The following is an 18,180-nucleotide window of genomic DNA, read 5'->3' as shown; positions in this document are numbered from 1 at the left end:
AGGAGGAAATCTGCCCACAGCTTATGAAAGGAGCTTGTCAGTAACATTAGAAGTGAAAAGACTATAGTGCATACCTGCCAACCTTCAAAAACAAAAAAAAAATCAGAAGTTTGTGGGGAAAAGTGGTGTTATTACAAGGTGGTGCAGAAAGATCACATGGACAAGCAATACAAAATACAAATTATGAACCTTTTCTTGATTCAGTAACACATGGAAACTGTTCCAAAAACTGCTTTGGAAAAAGAGAAACATATCTTCACCATAATAAAACATGAAACCTTGAATGAACATATCACAACATATCTTAATGTTAACCAATACAGTAAACTAAACCAACTCTTAACACAAAAGGTAGAGTTGTCTCTGGCTCTATCACATGAAAAAACACCTTATTCCACTGTTTAAAAACAAAACTGCATTAAGTACTGATCACAATAACTGAACTTATCCTAACCAGATTGATCAACCTCCTGAGCATGACAACATTCAATACCATGACAAACAAAGACACGGTGAAAAGCAATGGAGAAAAGGAACTCCAGATTCAAGCTTCGTAATGTTCACTTCTTATTTTCAAGCCACCAATGAGAGCAAGACTTACAGCAGCTAATATGACACACACCTTCAGTCACACATATCAACCAGTAAGACGAGTTATAGCATTCATAGCAACTAATAAGAAAAGGACCTTTAGCTATTTAAGCAACATCCTGAAAGGGCAGGAGTTTCAAAACACAATACTAGACACACTGGGGAAAAAACTGAGTGGAGACACTTGGCCTAGAGAAATACAGGATGACAAAAACTGGATCAACTGTAAGTGGGTAAGAACTGATAGAGACTGATTTATAATCATACCTGGCTAGCTAGAGTGGATAAATAATTATTATGTATGTCAGTTTCAAGCTAACAATAGATTTATTTATTTTTCTTGAAACTAGGTTTGACTGAAGCCATTTCAGTATGAAACATTTCATTTAGTTCTCAAACATTCATTATTCCTGTTTTGCTCACACTTCTTCAGTTGTCGTCTGCGGCGTTAATTTGTTTCCGAATAACTAACTCCCTCTAATAAATTCAATTCTGTCTGTGGATGTACTTTCGATAGTTGAACAGACCAATTCCAGCAAGGAATAAGTGTCCACACAGATTGCACAGAACTGTCGGAGGAGGGTAGACGAATAAGTTTGAATGGCGTTTATAAAAGTAGGAAAGATCACAATATGAAGATAAAGTTGGAATTCAAGAGGACAAACTGGGGCAAATATTCATTTATAGGAAGGGGAGTTAGGGATTGGAATAACTTAGCAAGAGAGATGTTCAATAAATTTCCAATTTCTTTGAAATCATTTAGGAAAAGGCTAGGAAAACAACAAATAGGGAATCTGCCACCTGGGCGACTGCCCTAAATGCAGATCAGTATTGATTGATTGATTGATTGGGTGTGGTTGTGCTACACGGAGTTCTAGTGCATCCCTCCTAGCTTCTTCACACCTGTGTTGTTCACCTTCAAACAGATCGACAGGGATGGTCCAGCACCAAACTGTATGGTGTTGAGCAAGTGTATCCCAGGTTTGAGACCTGTCATTTTCATAGTGTGCTTAAGCTGGTCCTTGTAGCGCCTTATGGGGGCTCCACGAGGTCTGGTGCCAGAACAAAGTAAACCATAGAGGATTTGGCATGGAAATCTGGTACCACTCATCTGATGGACATGGCCAATCCATCTAAGCCGATGACTAATGATGGATGATTCTATGCACTTGGCATGCACTTTCTCAAGAACGGCAATGTTGGTGACATGGTCTTTCCGTTTGATCCTAAGGATGGACCAAAGTTTTTATTGGTGGAAACGCTCAAGCTTTTTCTTCAGTACAATACTCTTAACATAAGACAAACGGATAATATCTAATACAGAAACTCTTCACGATCCAGTAGATCCACATTCACTGGAGTAATATAACATTACCTCACTGTATAAGTTTACTTATTTGTTATGGCTGTACTTACCTTTATTATCAGCTGCTATGAAGCCTAAAATATTATCGTGTCTTAACATAACAGTCTGGTAGATTTCTGCCTCCCGGAACCAAGACCGTTCTTCACGTGAAGAGAAGATCTTTACAGCGACGTTTTCACCTCGCCAACGTCCCCGCCAAACCTCACCGAACCTTCCTTTGCCGATGATTTCCACCAACTGGATTTGTCGAGCGATGCTACGCTGTACCAAGAGAGGCAGACCTTTGAAGAAAAGATAATATGTAATTAAATTACCATACAATTTATTTTCAAAAGAAAAATACCCCAACATATTTTAAAAATAAGTAAATAAGATAGTTATTCTTTGGAAAAGTAAATCTTTCAAGAAAACAGAATGCTCATACATCTACAGCAGATCTGCAATCTAGTCTGGTGTGTGTGCGTGAATCACTAACCAGGCAGCCAAGACACACACTATAACCTTCACCTTCTTCTGACGTGTAGATATTCACTCTACTGTGTCTATAAGTACATGATAATAACACTGCATGATTTACAATCTTTTAGACGATGGAGGACTGGTTGTACTTCCTCTTAAAACAATAATCACAATCGCCATCACCTTTACAATCTTTTAACATCACTGTAGGTAACGCGACAGATTTTAAGGGACAATATTAATTAAAAAAGGGATGCCCACATCTAGTGAACGAAGTATGTTTGAAAACATTCCATATTTTCAAAAGTACTTGTCGAATTTTGAAAATAATCACATCCTTGAATTTGCAATGCCCACTCATATCTCTAACACTAGGTGTAGAAGATGTGTAAAATAAAAAAAAGGTTAAAAATATTACTGGCTTTACGTCCCACTAACTACTTTTACAGTTTTCGGAAATGCCGAGGTGCCAAAATTTAGTCCCACATGAGCGCCAGTAAATCTACCGACACGAGGCTGTTGTATTTGAGCATCTTTAAATACCACTGAACTGCACCAGGATCAAACCTTCCAAGTTGGGGTCAGAAGGCCAGCATCTCAACTGTCTGAGCCACTTAGCCCAGCAATTTACCGTTACCTCACCAGGTATGCAAGTCCGCAGGCCTAATTTATAATATTCAGAAAAGTCTACTTACCCGAACCAGAACCGCTGGTGGTCATCTCGATCATGTCTCGCAGAGAAACTCCCCCAAGAATGGGATGGTCTGGAGCCTCGAGGGAGTCATCTGAGCGATACCGGCTCTGATGAAGATGTTTGCGTCGCTGCTGCCATATGATGCATCCTAGCACCAGTAAACAGAGGACCACGATGGGGACGGCAATGACCAACGTCAACTCCCAAGGTCCAAGCCCATTGGAAGGCTGGAGGTTGTTATTACCTGCACACCAAAGAGATACACACTGCCTCTCATTCTTGACCAACTATGGATAACAAAGAACTGTTCTTACCACACTGTGTCACCTGGTTTAATGTGAATTACTAGCATGCTATTTACAGAGACTTGCCTGCAATGAAGCAAACTGACTTGTGCTGGGATCTGTTTGCCAAGCCTTGGTCTCTTTTAACCCTGATGCTATTAACTTTCCTAAGTACAGGGTGGGCCAGAAGTCACAATCTGAAAGTATTTCAAGTAACTTAACATAGTTTCGAGGTTACATGGATCTGAAACTGTGTTCTAGGCTGAGAATAATGTTCATCCCTGCCTGTAGTATGCTTGTCTTCTGGTAGAGGTCACTCAAATTACAACAATGTAGGCAATAATTGCTATGTGTCACTCCATGAAAATACAGCATGTGATCGTGTTCTGTTTTGCTTGTGGTTCTGGCGACTGCTACCAAGGTGATACTGTTGTAAACATTTTTATAATGGCGGATACAAGCAGATTCACAATTTGATATGGGTGCATGAAAAGGAACTAATGGGCGAGACATAAGATGAAACTAGGGAAAACTTTTTTAATAGCTTCAATTTAAAAAAAACCAACGGAAGCTAATCTTCAGAAACTCAACTGGGTCCGTTTTAAATGCACCATATAGTCGAAGACCCAAGAAATATAACGATAGTGAAGTCACTGAACACTTAAATCCAGCACTGCTTCGTTCAGCAGGAAAACCAACAAGAAAGCGGTCGGCGGAGATGGACATTCCCAGAACTTCCATGCGTTATTGGATGAAGAAAGAAGGTTACCGTTCATTTCAACCCAGTAGCATCAATGAATTAAGTAATCACAATACGAATACATGACATGATTCGGGCGAACAGTTACTTGCAGCTTTTCCAACACTAGCGGCTCGCCGTAAGGTTTTGATGACAGATGAATGCGCTGTGTATCTTAGCTCCCAGTCTTGAAATGTTTGTATCTGGGCAAAAGACAATCCTCATTATTATGAAGAAATTAAGCAACACCCTCCTCAAGTTACGTAATGCTATGGGCCGATGTTACCAGTGACCTTATCATTGGGCTGTATTTCTTCAATGGGTCTGTGACAGAGGAATCATACCACTAGATGTTATCTCACTGGTTGTTACCTGAACGACAAAATTGACCTGCTGAATGACGTAGTTATGCAACAGGATGGTGCCCTTGGACACTACTACTGTTCGAGACTGATTGAAGAACGAGTTTCCACTATGGACTGGGTGTGAAGAGCCTCTTATATGGCCGTCCAGTAGCCTGGACTTAACAACGTGCGATAATTGGCTGTGGTCCTTCTTAAAGGAAATTATTTCCGCAACTCGTATGACTTCCATTGAAGAGTTGAAAGAAGAGATCACCCGTACCCTGAGAATGATCACTCCCGAAATGCTACGCCGGGCAAGCAGATGCAAATGGCAGTGAATCCAACTCTGCGCTAAGAATGGTCAGCATACCGGGAGAGAGTTTGAAATATGGAAGAACATTCATTTCTGTCTTATTCCATTCTGGCATGTATTTTTTCTGTTGAATACAATTTTTTGCCTTTCATGTTGCTTCTTGTTTCAGTAAAATAACATTAAAACATTTCCGACTGTGACTTCTGGCCCACCCTGCGTATGGTTCCTAATCTCTATCTCATTGAATCTGGTGATTACTTCCCAGTATTACTAGTTTGTTTTTTGTCAATTAACACAGAACATCTACACCAGATTATTATTACTTATTAATGTCTTAAATATAAAAAATCTCGTAATTTTTAAGAAAAATTAAAACCCAAAGAATATTCAGGCAACCTAACAGTATGCAATAAACGAAAACCTGAATGTAAACATTTTGCACGCCTAGTTACTTCAGTAGCCACAAGAAGGCATGCATTTTTACTTTTTGAAATCTCAGGCAAATTCCTGTCACAGTGCATAGGGGAAGAAGGCGAAAAAGGAATCAGGATGTGTGAAGATTGTAACAAAGCTCTTTCTATTGTTTGTTGCTTCAATGCCTGGGAACAACCATTTGAAAAATATTTCTTCTTCTTCTCCTTCTCACCCTCTTCCTCCTGTGCAAATGGGTCACTTAGGATCACGCAGAATCAACATCTGTTGATCTTTCCTCCTTGCCCAATAGTTCTTCATTATCATCGATTGTTATTTCTGTTCCTCTGACCAGGTATGTCAAGACCAGGTATGTCAAGTTACAGGGCTAATTTACAGAACTAACCGTTGAACAAATGCAGTTGATGAGATTGCTGCCAAAATCCCATATTTATAAACCAGTAAAAATCAATCTCTTTATTATTTTCTTTATTTCACTCTTTTAAACTGAACGAATATTGTGTCATATATAGAAATACTGTATCGCTTCAAAGATAACCTATGATTCAACATGTATTATTTCAAAGTCTTCTTTCTGTGTTGACATGTTTTATTCTTAAATGTTTGTGAAAGAATAACTCCGAAGAATTACGATTACATGAGATTATAAAGATATAAACTGCCAAAAATAATAATGAATTTGAACTGTTTATTTGACAATGGTTGTTACTCTGCCCACCTGCTGATCCTGAATTTCAATATGATAAGTGCTTAAATTAAAAAGATTCATTCTCCTCCGTTATGTGTGTATCGAGAAGATGGGGAAGATATATACTTTGCAGGACAATTCCTATATAGCAAACAGTTTGTAACTGAGCATTTCCTATCCCTATGGAGAAAAGCATGAAACATTACCTCTCACTGTTACGTATAAATATTGCACATCACATTTTGATAACATCATCAAAATGACAAAGTTTATTTTCAAAAAAGTGTGCAGCAAAGGATAAACTCACAAAAGTGGTTCAGTGTTGTGTGTGTGTTTTTTCAAGACATGTCTTATATTGCACTCTTAAAAGGTTGGCAATCCTAGTTGATGATTGGATCTATTGATTCCGGAAAATATTTAATGTTGCATCATCCATCAAAAGGTGAGATAATGCACAACAGTAAGACAATTTACTATGGGAAATAAGTTGACTATTTTGAATTGGTTCGAACATGAGTCAGCACTGCAATTAACTCTAGTCTAGAATAACAATAGTACAGAATTAGAATCTAGACTGTATCTGAAGGCGTTTCATAACACAATATTTGAGATGAGAATTGTGTATTTCATTCTATTTGCTACAGAGATGTGCTACAACAAATAATCCACCTTAAGGTCATCTCTGCAGCTTTTATATCCTTCCATGAACATTATATTTGAACAGCCAAAAGCCCTCTGTTAACACACTGAAGCCCACGCCACACACTGAATCAAGCATTTTACTGTCCCATACCTCAGAGTAAAGGTAGGGGACAACTTTCTTCTGTTGGTTTACAACGGATATGTTCACTGGTATTTTCTCTTTGATGCTGCCACAGAAGAAACTATAATAATTCTGATTACACTTACTATGCAGATTTCTACTTATCATAATTTGACATTTTTCAAATAAATTGAGAAAATATAAATACTGGTGTTGAAACTTACCTTCTAAATTATCCATGATCCTCATTCTTTCAGAATATGGTAATAGGTTTTTTATATATTCACAAAAAATTGTGTACAAAATTATTTTACATACTAAAGTCCTGAAAGGCATGGGTTTTTGAAATAAAGGGATGAGGAAATGGCTGGGAATCAATGTGTTGATATGATGTTACTAAATGCTTCAAACAAAGAATATCTGTTACCAGGAACTAAATTTGCCCTTTAAGGCAGGACACCGACTACACCACGTGAAGATGTGATGTGGCACAAAGATCTCCAAACCACCTTCGTAATGTGCAAAAGAAGCAACTTTGGTTTTACCTTACCTGTAGCAAGAGCAAAGTTTGATTAATGCCACCTTTTCACAATTCCTTTCAGATGTCTAAAGAGAAAATAACCTGACAAGCCATGACCAACATCAATATGTGTACAAACGGTTATAAAGTTGGCACACAAGCTGTTGCATGTAACCTAACAGTTACTGTAACAACTTCTTTCCTTCCTTTTTTACTGCCTGAGTTAATTGCAACTGTATCTTATATATCCATACAAAACTTAACTGGGTCAGCTTTACTTTTGGATTTAAAATTGCAAACACTTAGTGGTCGTTACAAAAATTTCACCCACTTTAATCATCAAATATTTAATTTAACTGGACCTAGGATTCAGAAATGCAAGGCAATTTTAGTGCAACATAGATTGGTAGTGACTTTTTGATACCAGACAAGTGGGGATTCTTTTACAATCAGCACCTGTCATATGCATAATGGCATCAATTTCAGGCATTTCTTATAATAATTTTTCTCTCTTGGATCCCATAGTATTGGTTTGTTCTTACACACTTCAATTAAACTCAGGCACTTGTCATCCAAAGTGTTTTGCAATGCTTCTCCTGGCTCTGAGGAGTCATTATACCAACCACTGTGTGTTGCATTTCCAGCAAAAACCAACAAGCAGTGGCTCATATGTCAAGTTATCGAGCACACTCTAAGTATGTTTGACATGCATAATTCAGAAGACTTCTTCCACTAACATAATGTGGTTCTGGTAACCACTGTGTCTTTCATGCAACAGCTTTGCTAGTGTGTACATGCCTTAAGATGAAAACTGTACTTGGCTACAAATTTTTCTTTAGAAACATTCTGTACAAATGCATCTTTGCAAAACATTAAAATAAAAAACATATATGAATAATGCTTATAAACCAACCCAGAAATTGGTAACAAATGACTTTGGTAATTTGTCAATTTATATCCATCTCTGTTGTAGTAAAATATTACAGTTGAGAAACTAATTTTTATTACTTGTAATGATTTTTATTTTATTTATTTCTACAATATGAATATTAAAAGTAATTGTGAGTTGGTTTGCACATTTAACACACTGTATGTTGTTGCATAACAAAGTTTGGGAGATATGGTTCTTCAGGATTTGGACAAAATATTTCAAATAGTTCTACTTTAGATGCTACTCTTCAATTTAATCTATTTTTCTTCATTCTTGTGTCATAAAATAGTAATGCTGAAGTAGCTGGATAATTCTTCATATTTTCACAAATTTTGAGAAACAATGAGACTTAACAAACAACAACAGGTATAAATACATGACATTGTGTAAGAAAACAAAAACAAATATTCTACTGTAATAAACCACCATGCAACATGTAACCATGCAGGACAAGATAAAACAAATTGAAACTACACAGATAAATGCTAACATTTGGAACATAAAATATGTAACTACATAAGCTCTATGGTTACAACATGAGATTTAATCTCTAGAAAAATGTATTTACCACTAAAGGATTAACAATAAAGAAATATATTTTTTAGAGATCCAGGCAGCAGACACATGTAAAATAATTATCTAGAAATTAAGGTAAGATAGTATTTGAGAATCCAGTGTGTGTTCTACACACTGTTCAAGATCACCTGTTTAATTTCAAAACATCAGAAATAAGTAGTCTATTAACTCTTAGGCCTCTATTATACTAGGACACTGGTGGCGCTGAAGCTGTCGTCAATGCAGAAGTTGACTGGACACAGGTGTCACCACCAAAAGGAACGTATAGATTCATTTTAAAAGATATCAACAAGTGAGGACCCACTTTTGATAGTTCTGCTTATGCATTTCTTTTGGTATTTCTATCACTATACTCATTGCTTGTACTGTTCCAGATTATTGGGTATTTTTCAGCTTGGGCTATTAAGTCCTCTTGATCCACTTGCTTATCAATTAAATTAGCAAACTCTTTCATCTTATTCCCTCAGCCATCATGAACACAAGTAAAAACAACAAACTATTTTGACAACAACACGAGTGAAACTGATTGTGGAGTAAGTGGTGAGATGGGGTGGTGTGGTCGGGGTGGGAATGGGTCACAAACAGGTGTCATCGCCAGTGACCTAGTATGACAGTCTATATTTGAAGGAATGCCCAGTGTGTTCTGAGCGGTTGCTGGGCTTCTCCACCAGCCAGACACTAGTTTCTGGCAGCACCACCAGTGTCCCTAATAAGCTCCATATAACCCAATGCCAATGTCAACTGGTGTCACCACCAGTGTCCTAGTATAAAAGGGGTCTTAGAAACTGTAAAAATGTTGCAGCAACTTCAAACCCCTACAAAAAGCTCTTTATTCATCGTAATGTAAATTATAGGTATAAATGCTCACATTAACATGAAGTATTGTACAATTTATTAACTCACCTAAGGGTTACAAATTTAACTTTTTTTTTTTTTTTTTTTTTCCTAGTGAATGACCATCAACGTGTATAGTGGATCCATATATTCTGAAAGATTTCTGTCTATGTATATCTCTTTGTTAGGGTCTGCCCAGCCGAGGCAGTAAAGGCGTGCTCGATTCACCCAGAAGGACGTGGGTTCGATTCCCAATCAGTAAATTGAAAAATTTAAGAAACAAGATTTTCCACTTCCAAAGGTGCAAATGGCCCTGAGATTCACTCATCCTACACCAAAAATGAGTACCAGGGTAGTTCCTGAGGGCAAAGGTGGCCAGACGGAAAGCTAACCACTTCACACCACCAAGGGCCAATGTTACAGACGGTGGAAACCTTTACCTTCCACCCCACCCAAAGGTCTTCATGGCTTGTACGGAGATGACATTGCTTTTCTTTAACCTCTCTTTGCTTAACATTGTAAGTTACTTTATATCGCAAAAGAAACAGCGACACCATAATCGCGATTGACAATGTTACTTCTGTTTGCATTATTTACAATATTGCTGGGCTGAGTGGCTCAGACAGTTGAGGCACTGGCCTTCTGACCCCAACTTGGCAGGTTCGATCCTGGCTCAGTCCGGTGGTATTTGAAGGTACTCAAATATGTCAGCCTCGTGTCTGTAGATTTACTGGCACGTAAAAGAACTCCTGTGGGACTAAATTCTGGCACCTCAGTATCTCCGAAAACCGTAAAAGTAGTTAGTGGGACGTAAAGAAAATGACATTATTATTATTATTTACAATATTATACTTTTCGTAAAATTTGTATGGGCGTCAAATCAAAAGATCTGCATGTGGCGAGCCGAACTTATCCTCAGCACTAAAAGCCATATGCCATATCTTTCTTTGTAACATTTGTATTTATTACTTTGATTCAAATGTTTGTATTTCATTTTTAGAGTGTTAATGTACATGTTATTGGAGTGCAAAAATAATACAAATATACTCTATCGTTCTTGGCAGTATCTTTCTATCAATACAGGGAACAACTATTTATACTATTCCGTTTAAGTAAGTTATACATTTTCTTTGGTTGGGTCATAGAGGGCACTGACATTTAACGAACTGGTCAATGGGCTCTGAGTGTAATTTATGCAATCTTAGACCTTTTGTCACTCGGCTAGAAAAATTTGCGCAGCCAAGAAGCGGTCCAATCCCAGCTAAAGACTACACATGCAAATATCTAGTGATGTCACAGTGATGTTCCATGTTGTTTTTAACTTTGTTTGTGAAGAATGTGTTTGTTAATTATTTTACATACTGCAACAACAAATAATGTTATTGCTTTTACGTCCCGCTAATTACTTTTGATGGTTTTCGGAGTCACCGAGGTGGCAGAATTTTGTCTCGCAGGAGTTCTTTTACGTGCCAGTAAATCCACCGACACAAGGCTGATGTATATGAGTACCTTCAAATACCATGGGACTGAGCCAGGATCGAACCTAGCAAATTGGGGCCAAAAGGCCAGCGCCTGAGCGACTCCATGTAACGATTGTCGTGAAAATTGTGACTGGGACTCATTATGTTCACTGTAAATATGAAGACAAGTCAAATGGAAAGATTAAAAGTGTAATAAAAATTTGGAATGTTGTCACGCCATGGTTCTGTCTGTCGGCATTACTGTTACAAAGACTTTAATGAATATCCCATAGGCTGCAGCACCGTGCACACACTGAAACATCACCCAAGTACCAATCAGCGTAACAACTGTCACCCCTATTCAGACATGCATGAAAAAAGAACAGTGGTCTGTTAGCCTATTTCTGAGTGGTGAAGGTGCAAAATCTAATTAAATTCGTTGACAAATGACGGTTCAGTATGGTGATACATGTTTATCACAGCAGCAACATGACAATACCCAATGCTCAGTCCTATACTAACCATATAACAGTCGCAACCATTCAAGAACTGTGTTTTTAGTGTCTTCCACACCCACTATATTCACCAGACAGTGCCTGTATTGATTATATATGTTCGGGCCATTCAAGGAGGCGCTGGGAGGAAAGACGTTCCATTCGGATGAAGATGAAGGATGAAAGGCATGGCAACAGTGACTGTGCAGAAAACCAAGGTTATTTTTTTCTTTTCCCACTAGACAGTCCATGCAATTTGGAAGCACAAGAGAACTTGCACTGAATGTATTAGAGACTATGAAGAATAATGATATTCATTCAATAGATACAGTTGTGTACTGCTTTAGCTCAATAAAATAAATTAGAAGAAAAAATCATGTAAGGTTTTAATTAATTAATAAATAAATAAATAAATAAATAAATAAATAAATAAATAAATAAATAAATAAATAAATAAATAAATAAATAAATAAATAAATAAATAAATAAATAAATAAATAAATAAATAAATAAATAAATAAATAAATAAATAAATAAATAAATAAATAAATAAATAAATAAATAAATATTGTATTCAGTATTTAGAGTTGCCTTAAAACTCATCACTGTTTCGAGAATAGGCTGTTAAAAATCATAGAAACCTTTCTTTGGTTTTCAACTCACCTTTCAAGTTGATTAAGAGCTAATTGAAATCATACGATTTGTGAATAAACTTCATCACGATCCGTATTGACAAACATCTTAATTTCTTATTAATGCTAATTTAAAAGTTAAATTTATAAATCTATATAATGATCAAGTTCTCCCTTACCTCGCATAGATGATGTCTTGTATCTGACACCTCTTTCACCTTACTATATTCAGAAAAAGATACAAAGAGTGGTAAAGCCATTGTATTTGTTGACATTGCTTGCTAGAATTACGAGAAGTGATTTATTGCATCGACACATACAGCATAAAAGAGTTTATCTGTGAGTAGTTTTTGATTTATTAACCTCATACTTGGTTCTTATCACGGACAGCACAAAATAGCCAATATCAGGTACAGTTTAATTTTTTTCTGTTTGCTATAGAATACTGGAAAATGTACTGGTGGCTTTTCATGAAACTTGGTATTTAAGTTAGGATAAAGTTGGGTAGGATGTTAACTATAAGTTGTTCACAAAATTCTGCAGGGGGCTTGATGTAACTCCATTACAGCTGCTTTTTCATAAAAACAGCTCACAATAAAATTCATTTAGAATATCCTTTACAAACTTCTGTTTTCTATGGCTTTTAGTACCAGGAGTGTAAGAGGATATGTTTGGCTCGCCTGATGCACGTCTTTCTATTTGGCGCCTTCAGCTGACCTGCATGTCTGGATGTGGTATGATGATGATGATGATGATGATGATGTAGGGAGAGGGTGAAATCCAGTGTTGGCACGGAGCCTACTCCTGTCAAATAACACCAAGGGGTCTGCTCAAATCTTTAAATCCCCATTTGATGAATGAATCATCACCACCAACGTCATATGCCTCACTCTATATGAGCACTGTGGAGAGGATTGGAATTTAATCCAGGCTTTTGGCATGCAATCTAGTGATTAGAAATTGTATACCACCACTTCCTCTGCCCCGCCAGCCAACATTCTGATGGTGAGATTTTTTCGACCAACAAGACTCAAACCGGCTAACCATGGTATCATACCATATACAGTCGACTTCAATGCCTTTGGGATCATGGCCACCAGGTGGGCTTCCGATACTGTGAAAAGTAAGGGAAATATCAATTATGATGTGTGAAAGTTCCAAAGCCAAAAGTAGTTAACTATTTTGTATGGAGATCATCCTAGCAACATTTTAAAGCTTTATTATCCATTTAACTTCCAAGATTGGTTTCCCGCCTCAAACTCAGCAAGGGATTCCACCTCTACTGCCTCAAGGGCAGTGTCCTGGAGCACGAGACATTGGATCGGGGATACAACTGGAGAGGAAAACCAGTACCTCACCCACGCGGCCTCACCTGCTATGCTGACAGGAGCCTTGCGGGGGGGGATGAGAAGATTGGAAAGAACAGACAAGGAAGAGGGAAGGAAGCAGCCGTGGCCTTAAGTTAGGTACCATTTGCCTGGAGAATGGGAAACCATAGCAATCCACTTCAAGGATGGCTGAGGTGGGAATCGAACCCGAAATGCTCTTCCTGTCAGCAACCCTATATGGAGGGATGTAATCACTATTGTGAGTTTCTGTGATGGCTGGTAGTGTAGTGTGTTGTCTGAATAGGAACAGCCGGGCTGAGTGGCTCAGATGGTTCAGGCAATGGCCTTTTGACCTCAACTTGGCAGGTTCGATCCTGACTCAGCCTGGTGGTATTTGAAGGAGTTCAAATACATCAGCCTCCTGTCAGTAGATTTACTGGCATGTAAGAGAACTCCTGCGGGGCAAAATTCCGGCACCTCAGCGTATCCAAAAATTGTAAAAGTAGTAAGTGGGACGTAAAGCAAATAACATTATTATTGAATATGAGGAGGAACGTGTTGAAACAAACAAACAAACAAACAAACAAACAAACAAACACAAACACCACATCCCCGAGCCACAAGAATTACAGAGATCAGATAGCTATTAGGTTCAACCTATTCAATACTAATTATGTGCTGATGTTACTAATAACTTTTATTCAACTTGGGACCGGTTTCGACATTTAAAATCATCAGCAGCCATAAAATGAAGCACATATATTTAAGCAACGACATAATAATCAAAACTATTGTGGATACACATTGAAATATGTTCATTAAAAATCTTTAACCGTCCATTCACACCAAGTGTTACGATAAATCGCCATAACAGAAGAGCAATGGCATAATAATTAAATCTGGCGCAGTGACACATTGAACCATGCATATCTCATCTCTGTGATCTCAGTTCAATACAGAAACATCAATGAAGCTCATATCTTTGAATCAGAAGAATTAATCAGATGCGATTCAAAGCCCCGACCTGGCCGGGAATCGAACCCGGGACCCTCTGAACCGAAGACCTCAATGCTGATCATTGTGCCAAGGAGTCAGGTGGACTGTTACTAGTCATAAGTTTTATTAAATGATTTGCTCCATTAGGCATTTCAGAGACTTTGCTTCATCGTTTGGTGGTAAAAATGGTGACACAATAGTTCCTCTATATGATACACCATCATTGTTTTCAAAGCATTTAAGCATGAGCTATGTGCATTATGTATTTATAACATCTATGTTGGATCAACTATAGGTGTATGTTGTCTCGGAAATATACAGTCGCTGCTAAACCTTAATATTTTTTCTAAATATTCATTTTCAATTTTATCATTGAGCACGTGTTGATGTACGTATCATCACTCAGATCTACTGGAAGCAAACAGCAAAGGTCAAAAGGAGAGGGAGACACAACTGAGGACATAACTACACACTGAAACGTGCAACAGGCCTATGTCCTCTCCCCTCTCCATTTTTAATACGAGGCATGTTTATTAAGTAAGGGCAGTTTGAAAATAACTACACAACGAAAGACAATTTTCAGACACCACATATATCTGCAGATTCTCCATACTTTACTTTATTGTTCAACATAGCTGCCAAGTTTGTTTAAACACTTATCATACCTTACAACTAAGTTTTGAATAGCCTCTCACAGAAACTTGCCGCCTGCTCCGATAACCAAGAGTTCTTGATCTTGCGCTGGGACAGAGTCTGTTTGGCGTTCACCTTTACAGGCGAATCTGAGTGTCTCTATGCCATGCTCTGTTGCTTCGATTCGGGGGTGATATAATCGAAACTCATGTTTCGTCTCCCATTACGATCAGACTCAACATGTCATCACCTTCTTCGGCATAACGAGTCAAAAACGGCATTGAACACTCAAATCTTTTGTTCTTGTGGTCCTCTGGTAGGAGTTTAGGGATGTGTGTAGGTGTTACCAAGATGAGAGAAAAAAGATTTTATTGATGTGACACCTGACATAGTTGAATGGCTCAGGAACCTGACTGTAATTTATAAGGGCTGCTGGAAAGTGTCCTCCGTGAATCTGTTTTTGTTATCTTTGTTTATTCACCATTGTTTTGTGCTTTATGTAAGTCATACACTAAATAAATAATAAACAAGGAGCCAGATATATCCCAATTAATTGCTTACATTATAAAGCAGTACAATTCCGGCATATCAGTTGTTGGTTTTTCAATCTAATGATCGACCCGTGTTTAATAAAACGTGTTCTTTAATGACACTCCAAATACCATGGCTTTACCTAGAGACACATAGGAAGCTGGAAAAGAAGTGACTGCATGCACAATACCTACCTGTATTTTTTTTATCATGGAGTATTGGTTTCAAATCTTTGTTACACAGATCGGTGTCCTTACAACACTGTATGACAAAGGTGTCGTTAGAGTGTTCAGCGTAATGACACTGAATGGGGTTTTCAGGAGGGTGGACGTCTGGCTTATTCAGGCACCTGTTGGTCAATGGAACACATAAGAAGACAACAGCACAGATGTGAGTCAATTAAAAGCAAGATGATTCTGAATGATTTGCATATTCAGTTCTCTTTCATCAACACTTTGCCACAGATACAAACGTACATCTGCATTTATACCAAAGTTGTATTAAAGAGGCAAAACCAAGATGATTATAAGCCTCACTTTAAGAACATCAGCTACTGACGTCATGGATGATGAATCAAGTGAGTGACAAGTGTTGGCTTCTTCCACACTATTAGATTGCTTTGAAACTGTAAATACATTGTGTCAACTACTCTTCAGGAGCATTTGCCATGATTATATGGCATATCGTTATCTTGGAAGATCATTCCAACTCCAAAAACATTAATTATCAGGAGGAGAATTGCAAATAAGTACATATTAAAATTTGGATACAGTATCACAAAGCTGTAATGTTCAAGAATCAAGGAATTTAATCAGTGAAATTTAGGTTCGATAGTTTTATAACCATACTCAGTGTTACTGCCCCTACATCACCCCTAATTTTGATTTTTGGCTGTTACCAAATGCTCCCAAGCAGATACTATGCAAGTTCAACTCATGATACTTTTCCTCATACAATTTGCACCTGTTAGAGTATTTCATAACAAAAACTACACAATGGCACTTTATGACTTGAGACGGTCTTCTTTCAAGCCGAAAAATTAGTTACAATGTTAAAACGCAGCCAAATATTCAAGAAGTACATCACTTGCCAGTTTATGCTGGCTTTAAATTATGAGGTTGCTTCTTGAAAGTAATATTACAAAATTACCCATACACTCCATTTTTGAATGAAAGTGCAAGTTTCCTTTACAATGAAGAAAAACTATTTAATTCTTGAGTGTATCAATAAGTTGATCTACCTGTAATTGGGTAGAGTATACTTAATATACCAGGGTTACCAACAAACAAAATATTTCAATCGCCAACATATTAAATAAGATGCCTTTATTATTCCATCCCTAAGATCAGGCAAAGAGTTTGGCAAGGCTGTTCAATCTCAGATTCTTTTTTATGCATACCTTCAAAAGCAATAGATGAAGTAAATAATTATTTATCAGTGACAGGAGGCATAAAGAATTTCCATGCTTCGCTTTGCAGATGATATCGCAGTCCTAGTAGAAAAATAATAAGACCTACAATAAGACCTAAACGATACCTTAGCAGAAGTGGAATCCACACTTTTAGCACGTAGAACACATCAACAAAACAAAAATCAAAGTCCTTCTCAGTAGCTGGTGATACGCAGCGTCTTACTGTACTTTAATCAACCAGTTTGAGGTGCAGAAGGATCACTTATCTCGGCAGCAAAATAACTGATGGAAGAAGTAGAAGAGAAATTCCCACTCGCAACAACTAAGCCACAACTGCACTCAACAAGAAAACCCTACATCCAATAACATTAGTATGAGTCTCATAAAATGCCTGGTGAAGATACGTGTGTGGAGTGTACTGCTGTATGGAAGTGAATTCTGGACCCTTGGTTAGGCTGATAAGAGATGGATTGGTGATTTCAAAATGAGGTTCTACAGGAGGATACTGAAAATTTCATGGGTGGATAAAATACAAATAAAGAAACCTCTAAAAAGACTAAATAGAAGCCATGCTTGTGGAAAATAAGCTGTAACTCATAGAAGAGACAATTGGCTCAGACATATCTTGATGGAACGGAAGTCTTCAGCGCACGATACTGGAGGGCAGTGGAAGGAAGATTTTAATTATTTTTTTTACAATTTTCTTTACATCGCACCGATGCAGGTAGGTCTTACGGCGACAATGGGAGAGGAAATGGCTGGAAGTGGGAAGGAAGCAACCGTGGCCTTAATTAAGGAACAGCCCCCAGCATTAGCCTGGCATGAAAATGGGAAACCACGAAAAACCATCTTCAGGGCTGATGACAGTGGGGTTCGAACCCATTATCTTCCTAATGCTGATAGCTATGCGACCTGAATCACGCAGCAACTTGCTTAGTATGTGGAAAGAAGAAATAACAGAGGCAGACCACACTGTATATCAACCAAATAATACAATACAAATATTGTCATAATTACTTGGAACTGAAGAGATCAGCTGCAGAATAGAGTTTATGGAAAGCTGCTACAAACTAGGGTTGGGCAGACCGAAACATTCACTTGTTCCGCAACATTAGGAGTTTGAGGCGGAGTGTTTCGGTACACAGTGCCGGGACATGGGAC

General features: G+C 37.8%; 1 protein-coding gene across 2 annotated transcripts in view; it reads right to left on the bottom strand.

The window, feature by feature from the left end:
• The window catches only part of babo (TGF-beta receptor type-1 babo), a 115,706-nt gene that overhangs the window by 19,334 nt on the left and 78,192 nt on the right, over positions 1-18,180 (bottom strand). Inside the window, exons 3-5 of one of the 2 annotated variants that reach the window (XM_067156613.2) lie at positions 15,803-15,957; positions 3,112-3,354; positions 2,008-2,238 (exon numbers count right to left, since the gene is read on the bottom strand). In XM_067156613.2, the coding sequence (XP_067012714.2) occupies positions 2,008-2,238; positions 3,112-3,354; positions 15,803-15,957 (629 nt within the window). The remainder of the gene's footprint in view (positions 1-2,007; positions 2,239-3,111; positions 3,355-15,802; positions 15,958-18,180) is intronic. The other variant, XM_067156612.2, reaches the window with a different exon arrangement.

Source organism: Anabrus simplex, chromosome 12 (assembly GCF_040414725.1).
Source record: "Anabrus simplex isolate iqAnaSimp1 chromosome 12, ASM4041472v1, whole genome shotgun sequence".
Lineage (NCBI taxonomy): Eukaryota > Metazoa > Arthropoda > Insecta > Orthoptera > Tettigoniidae > Anabrus > Anabrus simplex.
Note: the sequence above shows the minus strand (reverse complement) of the source record. Positions and strands in the feature narration are given on the sequence as shown.